Source organism: Trachurus japonicus, chromosome 9 (assembly GCF_045865225.1).
Source record: "Trachurus japonicus isolate A0001 chromosome 9, Traja_1.0".
NCBI lineage: Eukaryota > Metazoa > Chordata > Actinopteri > Carangiformes > Carangidae > Trachurus > Trachurus japonicus.
This window is the reverse complement of record NC_140915.1, coordinates 22928380-22944792: the sequence shown is the minus strand read 5'-3', so window position 1 is coordinate 22944792 and position 16413 is coordinate 22928380. Positions and strand designations below refer to the sequence as shown.

The window sequence follows — 16413 nt, the reverse complement described above, 5'->3', positions numbered from 1 at the left end:
GTTGTGGAAATGTTGCTTTTTTTTTTTTTACCACCACTGTGCTTGTGTGTTTTGTTTTGATGGATTTATGTGACATCAGTATGATTTACTTTATCATCTGATGGCATTTGAGTTATGTGGAGTGGTTGTACAATTACAGCACAGTATAGTAGATTATTGATTAAACAAATAGCCTACTTATGAAGGTGAAGGATGAAAAAGGGATTTTTTTTTTTTTAAACTCTTTCTTCATGTGCCAATGGTAAGGTGTTTTTATTTGTAAAATATTGTATTGTTTTGTTTAATCTTGTTTTCAAGTGTTACAGACAATCAAATCACAGTTTGCCCTCAAGGTGTCAGCATTGGCATTTTCTGAGTAACTCTGCGTTTGTTGGAGGCAACAGCTGAAGGAAGCTGCACTGTTGATAAAATGCTCCTGTTTTCAAGCATCAATTCCAGCAAAAAAAAAAATCAAGGTTCATGGAGTGATCGATAAAAAGAACTGCCCTCCCCTCCAGTTCCAACACCCAATTTTTCAAGCAAGAAACTGCCCCCACCTGCACTCACTAGCTGTTCCTACCGTCTGTGTAGTGCAGGCTGCTGTTCCCTAATACCTGCGAACACTTTAAACTTTCAAACTAGTTGAACATTTAGGCTATTTAAAACATTTAAGGACATCCATCATACTTTGCAAAAGCAATGAATTTTTAAACACACAACTGATTTAACTTTTTTTTATTCAAAAAAAGAGAGAATCCATTCAAGATAGAACTACAACTATTATTCAGTCACATGCGTGTGTTGTGTTTGTGTTGTATGTGCACTCCAATATGAATTAATGAGAGAAACAGTCATATCAAGAGAAACACCAGCAGCTGTAAACAAAGGAATTATTCCATTTCCTCAAGTGTGTAGAAGAAAACATTTGGTCCTTTAAATCATCCATTTGCATTTGTAAAAGGAACTAGAGAGGTTGTTAGTCTGGTCATTAGGTTTGATAAGAGCATGTTACAGCATCTTTACATAAGCAGTCCTCAAGTAACCTTTCACAATTGAAATCTACAATTAATATACACTTTATCTACAGTTCTCTATACAAGTACAGTATATTCAGACGACTCTCCTATACAAAGCAACTTCTAAATGTTACATTTGTCATATATACTGAATTACAAAACAGCACCTAAAATGTCGAGCTAGCTAAAAGAAAAGATGCAGAATGAAATCTATTACTTTACAACATGCATCCTTATTAAATCAAATTAAACAAGCATTCGATTTCACAATCTACAGGAGGCTGAATTGAAAATAGTAACGATTCAAATATAGTCCAGCAACATTTATATATCCAACCTACTGACTACAATTTTATAAGTTTGATATGAAACACATTTTTATACTGACATATGGATGTTAGACGGTCCGGTAGAGGAAATGACTGAGTGGCATCATTCAAATTTATAAAAACCTATTGTGCAATTGTTATTGTGAAGATTAATGATTTGTTTCAGAATGGATGGGTATGATTTAGAAATTTAGATACAATTTTTGGTGCTTTTTTGTTTGAAATAAACAGTAATTGCTTAAAATTCTGACATGATGACATTTCAAATGCTCAGCTCTGCAAATTAACAGGTAAAACATGTCTGAGTTATTTTGGTTCGTCATTCCTTATGATTGTGGGAATTGATTTGAGGAACATATATAGCCTAACAAAAAAACAAGACTCGACTTAGCTGCCAAGACACTGACAGCTTTATTTACCTAAAAAAGCACATACCGATTTGGACTGATATGGGGCAAAAGTATGTGTACCTACAGTAAAATTTCATAATTCATCCTGCCAAGTTCTATAAAGCTAATTATAGAAAATAAAGCCACTAATGTCTGTACAGACGTTGGTCAATAGACAGCCCTTTTCCCCCAGAAATGCTGACAAGGTCACTCCTGTGTATGTGCATGAGTTTCAACACTTTTCACATCAGTGTCCAGAGAGAGTTCTACCGACACCTTTTTCATACTGTACCAAAACAAAGGAAAATCAACAACTGTAAGGCCAAGCAAAGTCTGTGCAGATATGGGTTGTAATCTGCTGTGAAGCTAAACAACTCACAGCAATACTGGCCTCTAGTGGGCGAGATTAGTCATCACAGTTCTGAGAGGGAATTGGATATGGCATGCAGGCCACAGACCACCGGGCTCTAGAGTGGTTCATGTTTAAAAAGTAAACAGCTGTCACCCTATGGCAGTTACATGTAGTACTCTTAGAAAGCATCACAGCACGAACCCTCGGAAAAACAATACAACCATGAACCATTTCAAGACTACAGTGTGTCTACTGTGTGTCGAACCCTCCTCCCACATATGCTGTGGGGTTTGAGCAAGGTTCGAAAATCAAAAAGAGGTTAGCTGAGAGTGTGGTTCAGTACAGTGCAATGGTTTTCCTAAGAGAGTTTGCAACCTTGGACTAAAAGCTCTCCCCTACATCTTGGTCTCGCTGTCAGCTGGCCTCTCATTCTCATACTCATTTTCCTGGCAGATGAGCTGGTACGGCTTCTTGTCTGCCTCCTCCACCACAGAGTTTCCCACCTCGGGGTCCTGCTTCTGCAATTCGTGGCGAGATAGGTGTTCCACTATACCTGCACCAATAGAGTCACCAAGGACGTTGGTGGTGGTGCGCAGTCGGTCCCTGAGGAAAGACAGGGAACAGGGAGAGAGTGTAAACAGATAATACATGATCAAATGAAAAGAGAGAAGAGAGGTCAAGACCAAAAAAAATACAAGACAAAATGAAACAAGAGGCTGGAGAAAACAAAACGAGAGAAGGCAAGAAAAAAAAACAGGAGAAGAGGCAAAAAGACAAAACAGGTGTGGACAAAGTAACATAAGTCAAAACAAGACAAAAGAAGAGAAGACAAGGGAGGACAAAACAAGAGAAGACAAAACAAAAGAAGAGATGACAGAATATTGAGAGGAGAAGACAGGACAGGACAAGACCAATGAAATAAGACATGAGACGACATGGTAGGACAAAAGAAGATAAAGCAAGAAGACATGAGAAGACAAAACAGGACAAGCTGAAGCAATCAATACACAATACAGTGCAGGGCAAAAAAGAAAAGACAATGGGACAAAACAAGATGAAACAATAAGAGACAAGAAGACAAACTAAGACAATATAAAACAAAAGGACAAAAGATGACAAGTCAATGAAAACGAGAGAAGGCGAAACAAAATAAGGAAGGACAAAACAATTCAAGAAGAATCGAATTAAAGATATTGTAGATTAAATCCATGTGGCATGGTTGTAAATGTCTCCACATAAAAAAAAGTATCATTAGAAAACTGGAGGCAGTCCTTAATCGCTCCAGGCGTTCCTCCCACCACATGAAACACAGCCAGTAGATAGGAGGAAGTATGGCCTTGCACTGGGATTGGATTGTCGACTGAATAAGAACCAGATGGACGGAGGGACATGGAATGTGAAGGGCGTGTCTAAAGGAAGTTGTCCCTGCACCCAAGACCGTAGAGTGCACAAATTTGACCCAATAACCCACTGAATTTCCCTCTGGGTGTAACTTCATTGAATTCATACAATTTGTTTTCATCACAACTAAACTATCATCATCACTGTAGCCAACAACACCTTCCAGTTATTTCTGATCTCTTACAATAGCTTTGGTTTGAACTCCGGGTTACTAGAGCCTCCATGCTTAATTTCCTGTTTTTTTCTTGTGGATGTCTTATAAGCTAATACTTACAGGAACCAGTCAACAGCAATGATGAGTGTGATGTCGTCAGTGGGCAGGCCTACAGAGGTTAGCACTATCACCATAGTGACCAGTCCTGCCTGTGGGATACCGGCTGCTCCAATGCTGGCTGCTGTGGCCGTGATACTGATGGGGAAAAAGTGCAGAAAATAGACAGATATTTGAAGATGTTTCAGTTTGTGGGGAAAAAAACGTCCATTACAGTGCAGCTGAAGAAAAGACAGACGTGTCCCCGATCTGAGTGGTCTACCAACCTTTGTTACAGCTTTGAAGAGGGTCACTTATAGGTTTATTCTTCTGGATGAAATACAATCTTTCTAACCCTTGTCAAATACCAGCCCGGTGGTTAGAAAGTCTTTCATAAAGCCAGACCTTGTGGTTTTGTCGCTTGGAAATGTTTTACTCGAGTTAAGTAGTAGCCTATTTCATGCCATAATAAAAGACAAATGTCACAGAAAAACTGTCCGTGGCACCCAAAAAGTCTCAGAACAGGCAACATTTACTGAAACAAATGCTTCTTGGACAAATGTTGAGTGAATACAAACTGTTGAATGGTTGGCATTTAAAATACATGTTTCTGGAGCTAATGTTTTGTACATTATATACCTGATGGTGAGAATCTGTCCGAAGTTGAGGTCGTAGTCATTGACCTGAGCGATGAAGATGGCTGCCAGGGCCTCATATAGAGCTGTGCCATCCATGTTTATTGTGGCGCCAACAGGCAGCACGAAACGGGTTACACGCTTGTCCACATGGTTGTTTTCCTCCAGGCATTTAAAAGTGATGGGCAAAGTGGCAGAACTGTGATAGGAGAGATGGAGAAAGATGTGAGAAGCATAAGGAGAAATCCATCCTGTCACCAAAAACCACTGTCCTGAAATGATTTTGATTTAACCCTGACCAGTCAAATAAAGAAAGCAAATATGAATGACTTTAATTGTCAATTTTATTCCCCTATACATTGATATATTATGAGAGAATGACAATAAATTCCTCCTTGACCTTGACCTTTGTTTTTCAGACTCAGGTACGTGTCAGCCCACATACCTGGAGGATGTTCCCAGGGCAGTGATGAGTGCCTGCAACAGCCCTGCGATGAAAACGAAGGGGTTCTTCCTGGTGATGACGAAGTAGAGTGTCGGCAGCACAAAGATGGCGTGGATGAGAAGCCCACAGATGACTGTCACTGTGTACATGCCCAGCTGGCCTCCCATGGATGTGATGTCGTCCATCTCCACGATTTTACCAGCAATCAAGAACAGGATACCAATCGGGGCGTACCTGAGGATTGATGGGTGTTATTACTGAGTTTTGCATCAGCTCCATTCACTCACCCCACCCGTCCCTCCTCAAACTTACCACATGATTATAGCAACCAGCCTCATGATAGCTTCATTGAGACAGTCGAAGAAGTCCTTGAGGGGCTGTCCCTGTTCCCTCATGCTCCCGATGATGAGACCAAAGCAAATGGAGAAAACCACAAGACCAAGAGCATTGACTCCATTGACCGCCCCTGGCACCGGGATCATCTCCTCCTTGGTTATTTCCTGGCTGCCGTTTAGTGTGAAAATTGTGTCATTCACCGTCATCTTCACTTGGACCACTCTCTTGGCATATTGCGTCTTGAACTGGGAAAAGAAAGACCAAGGTTAATCCCTGAGGCAATAGCATTTCATAAATACTTCCATTCAAGGATAATATTTGAGAGCCATGGTCAATCTAGCTAATGTATTTAGCATTTGCAATTATTTATGATAAAAAAAGAGCACTTAAGAATGCATTTGTTTGTTTGTGCTTGGTACATAAAATATCACAGTCTAAATGGAATATCTCCATCCACCTAAAATGATGTGATGAAATGAGGAAGTGACACAAGGACCTCAGGTTTACCACACAGATGTGTCAGGTGAACACATCTGCAGAAAGATTAGATCAATTGGTGTTGTGAAAAAGTCCCATTCCCCTATGAAATTATTACCATACACCTCTTTATGTCAGAACTGTGAAATTTTTAATACTATGAAATCCGTGTCCAGTTTAACAGAGATTTCTAGTACATAGCTGAAAGTCCACATGGCAGTATGGACATGAAAAGAAAAAGTATTAGAAAGCCTGTATCTGAACAGCTTTGAGCAATATTAAACAAGTAGCTACTTAAGCACTGGTGGCAATATACCTACCTGAGTGTGACAGTTAAAGAATAAAGCATTTTATTTAACTGAGTGTAGAGTTACCTGTTTGGTGCAAGCTTCCACAAGGTTTGGAGGAAACATGTTTCTGGAAAACCAAAGAGAAGAGGTACAGTTTTAATTAATACACTTCTTACAAATTACAAATTCACTGTCACAATAGACAAACATTTAATAATGGCTTTAATCTGATCAAAGCACATAAATAAGTGCTAGTGGGCACCTGATGAGATCCAGGAAGGCATCCGCAGGGCTGACCTGCTCTATCTGCTGCTGCTTGCCGAACTCATCCTTTGAGCCTTTTCCAGGATGAATAACGAGCACCATGACTATACCGATGAATACAGCGATGATGGTGGTGGTGGTGTAGTAGATCACTGCTCTCATACCCATTTTACCGGAGGCACGGCTGTCCAGAGCAGCCATACCTGAAAAGGACATGTCATATAAATGTACGTCAGTATTTTTAGGGTCCGGGCAGCACAGCTGCCAGGACACTATTGTATTCCTAGGAATTCTTCTTCTTCTTCTTCTTCTTCTTCTTCTTTCTTTCTTTCTTCTTCTTCCAAGGAAGTCATACTTCCCATGGGCGAAAACTCACCAAACTTTGCACAAAGGTTCAGTCCCATGCCAGATTCACTCAACTCCAAGGACATGTGCCCCCCCCTCCTAGGGGGGGCACAATAAGCGTTTAAATTTAAAAACTTTAAAAATTCCTACCATACCAACGGTAGATGCTACAGTGTTGAAACTTCACCACAATGTAGCCTCAATACTGCTGAAACTTTTGTCCACTTAAACTTATTACAAATTATGAAGTCCATCACTCTGTTTTTTTCAATAACTGTAAAACTTTTAAAATGTATCTCCTCCCACAATTTTTGCTCAATTGACACCAAACTTGCTACAGAGCATCTCCAGACCGTCCTCCACAAAACTTGTTTCTCGGATTTTTGATTAAGCAAAAATTGAGCCTACAGTGCATTAAAACGTTTGACTGTAAACACTACTATAAACATATACCATCAAATTCTTGCTAAATACATTTTCAAACTTCCTGAAAAAAAATGACAATATTCTGGAGTCATGGTTGATGAAGTTTGGCAAATATCTGAATTTTAATTCAAAAACTGAATTTTCTAGAACATTTTGAATTCTGCTCTCATGGGAACAACTGCAGCCAATGTGAGTGTGGAATTTTTAAACATCATATTTTCTCTTATGAAGCAAAACACTTATCATTAAAAACAAATCACCAACATTTCCATGCTGTCAAGATGCAATTTATGTATTATCAGATTTTTGTTTAGATGACTGAATTTCTGAAATTTTGACCATTTCATCACAACAGCTGCCCGGGCACTGGCTCACCTGAGTGGATAAATGAAGCTACACAGCAGGTCTCACTTCCAGCCAATTAGCTCAGCGAGTTAGGAGCTGGTTCTTGGTGTCAGAGATTGTGAGTTCGAGACCCAGCACGGGTGATGATGATCAAAATGTCAAATGTCCTCAAGCTATTTTGCTGTCTAAATGCAATTTATGTATTAACAGATTTTTGTTTAGATAACAGAAATCTGCGTTCACAACTGCTGCCCGGACACTGACTCCCTGAGTCTATTTGAGAAGACACACACCATGTTTCACTTCCAGATAATTAGCTCACTGAGTTAAGCGCTGGTTCTTGGTGTCAGAGGTTGTGAGTTTGAGACCCAGCCAGGGTGATGATGATGACAGATCAAAATGTCAAATGTCCTCAACACAAAACACAAGACAATTGTCCTAATGGTGGCATCACAGCAAGCTTCTAAATTTAAAAATCCAAATAGCTTGGACTGGACCATGTGCGAAGGCTCCTAACATCTTAGACTCATAGTAGATGTTTGACAAATACATATCATTATTTTACCTCAAAAACTGATTTTTCTTTTTCTGCCTACATGACACTGAATGGCTTACTCAATTAGTGAAGCCACTGTTGAACTGCCACTTGTCAATTAGCTGCGATTAGTGCGATAGACAACGGTCTTTGGTTCCCGAGGTTGTGGGTTCAATCCTCAACTGATGCAAATTGGACATTATAAGGTCAACTGTCTTGTCTTCCTATTCTCCTGTTTGTTGCTCAGAATTGCCTAAATTTGCCCAAAAGTAGCCCGGACCCGACCCATCGCTGCGCAGCAGCTATAATTAACCATTTGTATTTGCACTCTTACTCATATCACTGATCAACTTTCAAACACTTCCTGTAGAGGGAGCAGCAGGGCAGCAACTAGTACTAAAGCCTGTGGGAATTACCATATTGTGGATGTATCAGTTCAGTTCTTTCTCTCAGGAATTCATTTTATAATGGAGATGATTTAATAATTAATGGTTATATATATATTTATTTACAAGCATGAATAGAAAAAATGAGAACAACAACAAAAAAATCTAATATTGCCTTGGTAGCATAAGCTTGATGAAATATAAATCATTAAGTAGTTTATAAAAATGTGATATTTGTATCTGAATATGGAAAACATCTCCTTCAGTCATGCTGGCCCATGACCTTACAGTTTGCATAAATGTGTGACCGTGACTAATCTGTTCCAGTGAGCATACAGTCAGCCTGGGAAAGGCTGCTGTAATTACAGGTGGAATACACCCATCTGGATTATCTACCCAACTATCTGTGACCACAAAGAGCCACAGGAAACATAATCTGACTCTGACATTTAGTGGTGGAAAAGCAACACCTACTGTACAGCACTCAGCGGCAGATCAAAATCTGTTTACTGAATTTTCATATTTAATAGATCATTTATTTTAAATTGGAGCTGAATAGAGAAATGTCTGAAAACTGGTGGCGATTTTGTGCTGTTCTATCCTGCTTTTTATTTGGTCATACAACAGACTGAAGTGTGACATTAGTTTGTTGTGAACACAGAAAACAGGTAGAGATGTCAGTTAGAGATTAACAGCCTGACCTCAAATGAGTATCTCTGTCACAGAGAAGAAAACACAAAGAAGACGTGCCTGTTGTCTGAGATGAAAACCGTATGCGCCGCAATGCATATCAAGCAAAGGCCAAAGCATGGAAAGTAGCTGAGGAAATTCAACAGAGCGACATTTTACAGACAGATCACAACTGAAGTTGCAAATAAATTCTTTGGTTGCTGCTTTGTCTGGTAACCTTTGCATTCCTCTAAGGCAGACTGAATGCCATCAAATTAAACATAACCTAAAATATGTGGCTGAATTCAACAGTCCTACTCAAAAACCACAAATCAATTTCATGATGCATGACAAATATTTTGGCTGCAATGTGGTTCTCAGTTATGAACTAACCACTGAAGGTGAAATACATCAACCAGAATTAAGTTTGAACAGCTATAATAGCATTAAACAGACTTTGTAGGGATGATGGTGGTAAAAGGAAGAAAAAAAAAAGTCATTCAAAAACATGGATTTGGAAACAGACAAGCTATCTCAATAGGCATGACAGTGTTGTATTTTCAAAGTGTCAGGTCCTATTATGGATGTTTTCTTCATTCAGAGCTGAGGCAACGCGTAGCTTTGTGTGATGGGAGATGTATGTGTTCTTTTCATATGTGACACTTTGACACAGCGTATACTAAAGTGTGTGTGTGTGTGTGTGTGTGTGTGTGTGTGTGTGTGTGTGTGTGTGTGTGTGTGTGCCCCTGCTAGCCCTGCTTTGGCCCTCTTGTCTCAACATGCCCTGGACTTAGGCTTTTATCCTTTCTTTCTTTCTTCCTTATCCTCTTCATCCCCTCCTCACCCTTCCCTCCCTCATTCTCCTCCCCCAAATTCCTCACCTCCTTTCTCCACTACCTCTTGTTTCAGGGTGCCCTCTAGTACCCCTGCCCTTACTCTTCCTCCTCTCCCACCCCCACATCTTGCCTCCTTGCACTCTTTTTCTTGCACGCTGATCTTATTGCAGCAATCTTCTTTCATTGCCACCCTTTTCCTCCTAACCACCACCCCCTTTCTTCTTCTCTCCTCCTATTCCCTTTTTGACAGCCCTGGGAAAACTTGTTGACTTAGTCAGCCCCGCACACACACACACAATGATCCCCAGCCTGTTGTCCAGGCAACAACGGACGCAGCCTCACCAATTCCATCCTTTCAAAAGAATGAAAGACCCAAGACTGAAGGAGCACAGAGCAAATGACTTTCTCTCTCATATGGGAAATGTTCATCAAACACAAAAGTAGGCCTACTTCAGGGGGGAGTTGAAGCACAGGACATAGTAGCAGCTGAAAGAGGTCAATGCCGAGGGCAATTAATGTCTCCTGATACTACGCAAAGATTGACCCCACACTTATGCAAGACATTAGCTGAGGGCCTACAGCCAGAAAATGTACATACACATCAGTCTATGGACTTTTAAAGATAGAATAAATCAATTTTAGTATATCGATCTTATTAAACTGTGTCATTGGATTTTGGTGTACTGGTTGGACCAAACAACCAATTTGAATAAATAACTTCCAAGATGTTGTCATCTGCATTTGTTTTGCTGTTTTCTAGCATTGTATAGACGAATCTGTCATAGGCTTTGAAAAGAAATGTCAGTTGCAGCCCCACAAGTGTCACAGGCAGCGTTGCAAAGATGCAGGGCAAAGTGGTGGGTGTTGGGTGCATGAGTGCACACCTGCAGTTTTAGTTCATTTGCAGTTGTGCAAAGAGCGAAGGGTTTGGCTTCAGTGTAATACACTGCACGTCTCTTAGCCAATCATATCACTGCTATAATAGCTCTGAAACAGCTGTGCCAATCAGCAGCGACGATGACGCATGACATCAGCTGAGCTAATAGAAATAGGAGATAATATTGTTGTCTGGTTGGCACATGGTTCTACCTGGACCAACTCCATTAATAATATGCTGCAGGTAACTTATTCATCATTTTGTACATATTGCAACTTTTAGTTTACTAAATCCAGTTATTTACTATAACACTGCCTTCATCCTCTTATAATTTTATTCCTTATCCCGGCCTTCCCCTTAACTTCTTTTCCCTCCCACATTCTCCTTCCAACGACCTTCTCTGTAATCAGCCCCCTTTTCCTCATTTTACTGCCCTCTCCTCTCCCTGTCAAGCCCCTTCTTGGCTCTATAAATACTCTGTGGTGGACTCTATAATGAAATGCCTGAAGACAAAACATATGACTGAAGTATAGGTGAGTGAGTGAGCATATACGAGGATGTGAAAAAAGATCAATGAGAACCCTGCAGCAGTCTACTCTTTCTCTTTCTCACTCTCCCGTTGAAACACACAAACCCCTTTCTCCTGATCCCTGGTCTTTAGTTCTCCTGCCTGTGTGGCTGTCCTTCATTTCCTACCTTCTGTGGCCCCACTGGACTCTGCACAAACTTTTTGATTCCAAATTCAGCCTCACTCTTTAGACAGGGACAAAATTCAGAGGCAAGTTTTCCTTCAGCTGGGACAACCCATTTCACACAGTGGCACAATTCAGTCCTGGGAGTGTGACAGTCAGTTTGCACAGGAGCCACGTGTTTGTTTGCAGAAAAGAAGTCACAGGAATTTAGCTGTGATTCTCATATCCTCTGAAATATGTTGCTCTCAAAGTCATGCTGTAGAAATAGGTCTTGTTACAGTTAGATCTGGGCTGAAATTATGTAAATCAATCATGGAAACATGGACAAATGGACAGCCAAGTGTACCACAACAGTTGAGATCAGGAGTTTTCTTCAGTCTTAGGTTACGCAAGGTCTCTTTTATTACTCCTCGGCAGGGTTAGTCAAGTTTTTCATAAACCAGCAGTCTGCAGCTGGACACATGTTGTCAGGTTACATTGCTGCAAAAACCGTTGACTGTGTATCACAGATGCTTTTTTGTTGTTGCTGTGACCTTAATCTCCTCCTTCAAATTTCTAAACAACTACAATTCAGTAGAAACTGAGCAATGACTTCTAATTTCAATTATGCAATAGTTTAACGTCACGTATGAGATCTTTTACATTCAGTACATTCTCGCAGCGTGTAATCAGATAATGTCAACCCACCCGCACAAGCTGTGGTTAAACTGACATGTGTCAACTCTTATGAGGTGAGGCTTTACTTTTGATGTACACAAAGTTATTGATAAGTTTTGTCTAAATTAGCCAAGTCCAAATACTATATTGGCACATAGCCTACTTCATTAATATTACTCATATCAAAAAGTCTTGTTGTTAAAACTATATGAATAAATGTCATGAGACTTTTGCTTATTACAGTAAATGATAACTTTACAACAGGCAACATTGCTCCTGGTGACTTGGACAAGGGCACGTAAACACACACACATACATGAGAGAGGAGCTGTGTGCTGGATGACTTGGCGACAGAATCTCTTTGTTGATTTCACATGTTGTAGCTGCAGTCATGTGACATGATGTCAGAGGATGCTGATGTTACGCCCCACTGCAGCACAAAGCAGGTTATTATAGGACAATGAGTCTCTATCATCCCCTCAGGAGTCCGGGCTCTTGCCCTGTCAATCACTGTTCAGCGACTGAGCATTTTGGCCTCACTGTGTGCTGTTCCTATTTGTCAGTCACTGCAGCTGTCCAGTGTTTTTTGGGAAATTCACATATTCCATAACGGTATAAGTCTATAGCTCTGTGAAGCCTTGCTCAGTTGCAAACCCACAGACCTGCGGCCTTTACATCTGGAAGTCAGCATCCCAGCATGTCTGAGTGGGCTTATGAACCGTGTCACCAGTGACGAATGAACTCGCTACATCCCTGGATTAGAACTGAGACCCTCAGTGTCATATGTTTGTGCTTTTTCTTTAGCACAAGCCCAAATACACGTGAGTTAAAGAGGGTACAAAATGTTCTGGTGCCACAAAGTAAGAAAAAATTAAGAAATGCTTGTTTAATTAAAACACATGGAGCTGGAACTGCTTCGGTCATGTTGGATCAAGGCTGAGACCATTACAACATGGTCCAAGCATTTGATTGAGACCAGTACTGTAAGATCAAAACATATCGCTCTCATTCTCTCTGCCTTTCTCTCGCTCATGAGGTCATCCTAACCCCCGTCCACCACTGGGTCCAAAACCAACAAACAGCATCGGCTGAACAAACAACTGGCTCACTCTGCCACTCATGAGGTACATGTTGGTCAGTTGAGCCACAGAACAACAAACAGCTCTGTCACTGGTACAAACCTTTTACATAAACATGTAATTTAAATATTGCACAAACAAAGTCAGAAAGAGGCCTCACGGTCTCCATGTGTGAAAACTGATGTTGCGTTCCCACATTCACTTCAGGCTGGTGCTGATACAGTATGAATGATTAAAGGGAGGTTGGGTTTTTTGTCTGGTTTGGGGCTATTTCTACAGTGGCTACCAAATGTAAAAGCTCTGTGGAGCCATGCGGAGCACGCAGGGACACCAGAGAAAATGTAAGCAGGAGTTTCTGACAGTCAGAGACACAGTGCAGTGCTGTGTGTGATGACTAAGGCATTTGATATAAATATAGAACAAACCAATGTCACACAAGCTGTAGCTGAAATTGTGATAATTTTAGACATCTGAGGTTCATCTTAACCGAAAAAAAAAAAGCTAGTAACAACTGAGTATGTTATCTACTGTAATGATATTAGACCCTTGTGGCAGTGCTGCGTGCAAACCTTGTAACATTCTCACTGTTACTGATTCAAGGAGTAAATGATTTCTATTGGATTCTTGTGAATTAAAGATATTTAGCAAAAATCTGTGACGCTGTACATTTTTGGTGTCCATACCAGTGATGAGACTGGAAACCAGCAGGGGCAGAACCAGCATCTGAAGCATTCTCATCAGCAGCTCTCCAGGGAAAGAGAAGAACTTCACTTCACGGTACGACATCTTATAAGGCCGCAGAGCAAATCCCAGGATTATCCCTGCAGCGAGGATCAGGTATGAAAGAAAAGTCAAAACAGTCAGTCTCCTGTTGTTGAATCCAATCATATAATAGAACATGTAGCACATTTATGTGTGAATATCAATACAATTTAGTTTTTAAACATCTCTGAATTTGCAGCTTCAGCATAACTTGTAGTTTTTACTTTATCTTTCATAAACAAATGCCTTTGCTTCTGTTGACACTTTGTCCACATTTTAACAGATGAAAGTTATAGGCGCAGTTGAGAGACTTTATCAGATCAGCACTCAGCACCACAAGGCCCAGGTGGCTGACAAAGCAGCCTGAAATGAAGGATATCCTGAATTTAACAATCCATCAAATGGCTTTGCCATGGCACCGTGTAATTCTAGCAGGGCTGCAGATGTGCAGGCAGTGTGTGGGCCTGGCTCACTTCCTACTGAGTAAGACTCAGAGGTTAATGGCAACAGGGCAAAGGTCAGCTGCAGGGTCGGAGAAAGGCCAGCCTGCTAAGTTCATCTCAGTTCCCACTATTCTTTTATCTGGCCAGTTTCTTTCTTGTCCCTCTTCCGTCCTGCGACAGGGGGGTTTGTCACACCAGATTGATGGATTAGTGGGAAAATCTGTTGCCTTCTTTACAAGTTTGAATAGAGGGAGGGCAACATAGTGAGACATGGTTTCTTCCTGTTATCTGCAGTTTAAAATTAGCTAAAGGACTAAATCATAACAGTAAATTACCAACAAAGCAAACTGTTTTAAGATTATCTAAAGCCCTCAGCCCCCTAAATAAATAAATATGAATAAATAAATGAATAAATAAACCATACATACCAATAATGACAGCTGCAACAGTCAAGATGACAAAGGCATTTCTGATGAAGAATCCCTTCACATCATCCTTTGTGATGTTCTCCACTCTCTTCTTAGCCAGCAGTGATCGGGACTGGATCCCAGCCCGGATCTGGTGAAGACCACCACGGGTCCTATGTGGGTTTTCCCCGTTGCTCTGAGTCATAGTTGCTGCTTGGATCTTCAGATCTGTTGCAAATATTATGCAGGAGCTCCACTAAACTGTGATTGGGACGCTTCAGCACTGCTGCTAAATCACTTTGTTACCTGGCGTCTCTCTCCCTCTTTGTCCAACCTCTCCTTTGGTTTGAGGATTACAAGTTGTCTGATTGAGACACACAGTAAAAGCTAAGATTAGTCATCTGAGCTGAGTTGACAACCTCTCTGCTAACTGCAGAGTGTCATCGCTCTGTTGCACTGAACTGTCCATTAAAAGCTAAAAATAAGATAAATGAAAATACACAACACATAGGCTACACAGCAGATGGAAATCACAACTGTCTTGAATGTCCTATTTTGCAGATGTTCAAAATGTAAAGTAACAGTCATGCACAGTCCTCCAAAGATACATTAGAATCAGTAAAACACTGTAAATCCTCTACCAAAGACATGCTGCTTTCAGTGAGTGAAGAACACATGTGTTGCTCCCACAACTCAGAAAAGCACACAGACTTCCTCAAACACACTCTGTTGTAACTACACACGTGTACAGTTTGTATCTAGTGGTTATACTGACGCTGATCCACGCTCTCACACATGCAGACACACACACACACACTCAAATTGTAGACATATGGTTAAAAAAACATGAGAGAAGATGTTTCTGTACCTTCAAACTTGAGCAATAACTTCCTTTGGAGTAAAGTCTCTGTGTTTTTGTTTGGTTTTTTTCAAAGGGAAACCTCTGGTTTAAAGCTCGATCGGTGTGAGAGGGACAGAAGAGCTCTTTGGATGTGAGCTGGTTGGTGTGCGCAACCAGCATTGACGAGAAAGAGTAGAAAAAGAGGAGAGGGGAGGAGAAAGGAAAGGAAGGAGCTGCAAACGGGGATGAGGGAATAAAAGAGCCAGTGAGAGAATGGAGGCGGTGCTATAGTAGAAGAAAAACTAGTGTTAGTCACTCACACACAGTGTGGGCTTGTGGGGAGGTGAGGCGGAGACTAAAAAAGTGAAGTAAGGTAGAGGAGGGGGCGGGGTGGGGGGACTTTTCAACTTGAGGAATAATGAGCTTTCCAAGCAGGAAAAGGAGAAAGGACCTTCTTGTTTTCTTCTGTCTCGCTCAGCCTTCCTTTCAAATGCTTTTCCATGCTTGATAAGTTCAGGCTGATTGGAGATTCCTGTGGAGAGTGAGTCAAGAAAGAAAGAAAGTCCTCCATCCATCACAGAAATATGGAAGTAGATCAGCCATTCATGCGTTTCTTTCAGCACATCTCCAACAGCCAGACCCATCCAATATCACGTTGGCAACACTTGCTGTGTTGTAAGCACATTACGCATTCTACAAAGTCCACTTGGCTACAGATTGTTTTTTCATGGAAAAGTGTGGGCTCTTTGGTTTGTTAAGCTAAACACAGAAGGTAAATATTAACCAATCATGATTCTGGAGCTTGTGCTCTGCAACTTTTAGCTATCAAATATACAATCAGTGAGCCTGTGCATATTCTCATTTGTCCAGGTCATAGTATCAAGCAAAGCAACTGGACTTGGTTATTATCTAGGAGGACGTTTCACCTCTCATCCAAGAGGCTTCATCAG

At 40.8% G+C, this 16413-nt stretch overlaps 1 protein-coding gene across 1 annotated transcript; it reads right to left on the bottom strand.

Moving 5' to 3' along the window:
• Nucleotides 1-699: 699 nt before the first annotated feature.
• Nucleotides 700-15715, bottom strand: slc1a3a (solute carrier family 1 member 3a). The gene is made up of 11 exons (XM_085786607.1): nt 15491-15715; nt 14929-14986; nt 14644-14850; nt 13694-13831; nt 6162-6366; nt 5984-6026; nt 5109-5377; nt 4797-5030; nt 4356-4550; nt 3741-3875; nt 700-2668 (listed from the first exon to the last, which is right to left on the bottom strand). Exons 1-11 carry the CDS (start codon nt 15641-15643, stop codon nt 2461-2463), a joined length of 1845 nt encoding a protein of 614 aa, XP_085642733.1. The 5' UTR covers nt 15644-15715; the 3' UTR covers nt 700-2460.
• Between the last annotated feature and the right edge of the window lie 698 nt (nt 15716-16413).

Bases quoted from the DNA above. Each gene is read 5' to 3' on its own strand.
- slc1a3a (XM_085786607.1), bottom strand. From the start codon at position 15,643: ATGCTGGTTGCGCACACCAACCAGCTCACATCCAAAGAGCTCTTCTGT. The intron at 14,987-15,490 runs GTACAGAAACAT...TGTCTCAATCAG, and splicing joins GTTATTGCTCAAGTTTGAAG to ACAACTTGTAATCCTCAAAC. The intron at 14,851-14,928 runs GTAACAAAGTGA...TATTTGCAACAG, and splicing joins AAGAGGGAGAGAGACGCCAG to ATCTGAAGATCCAAGCAGCA.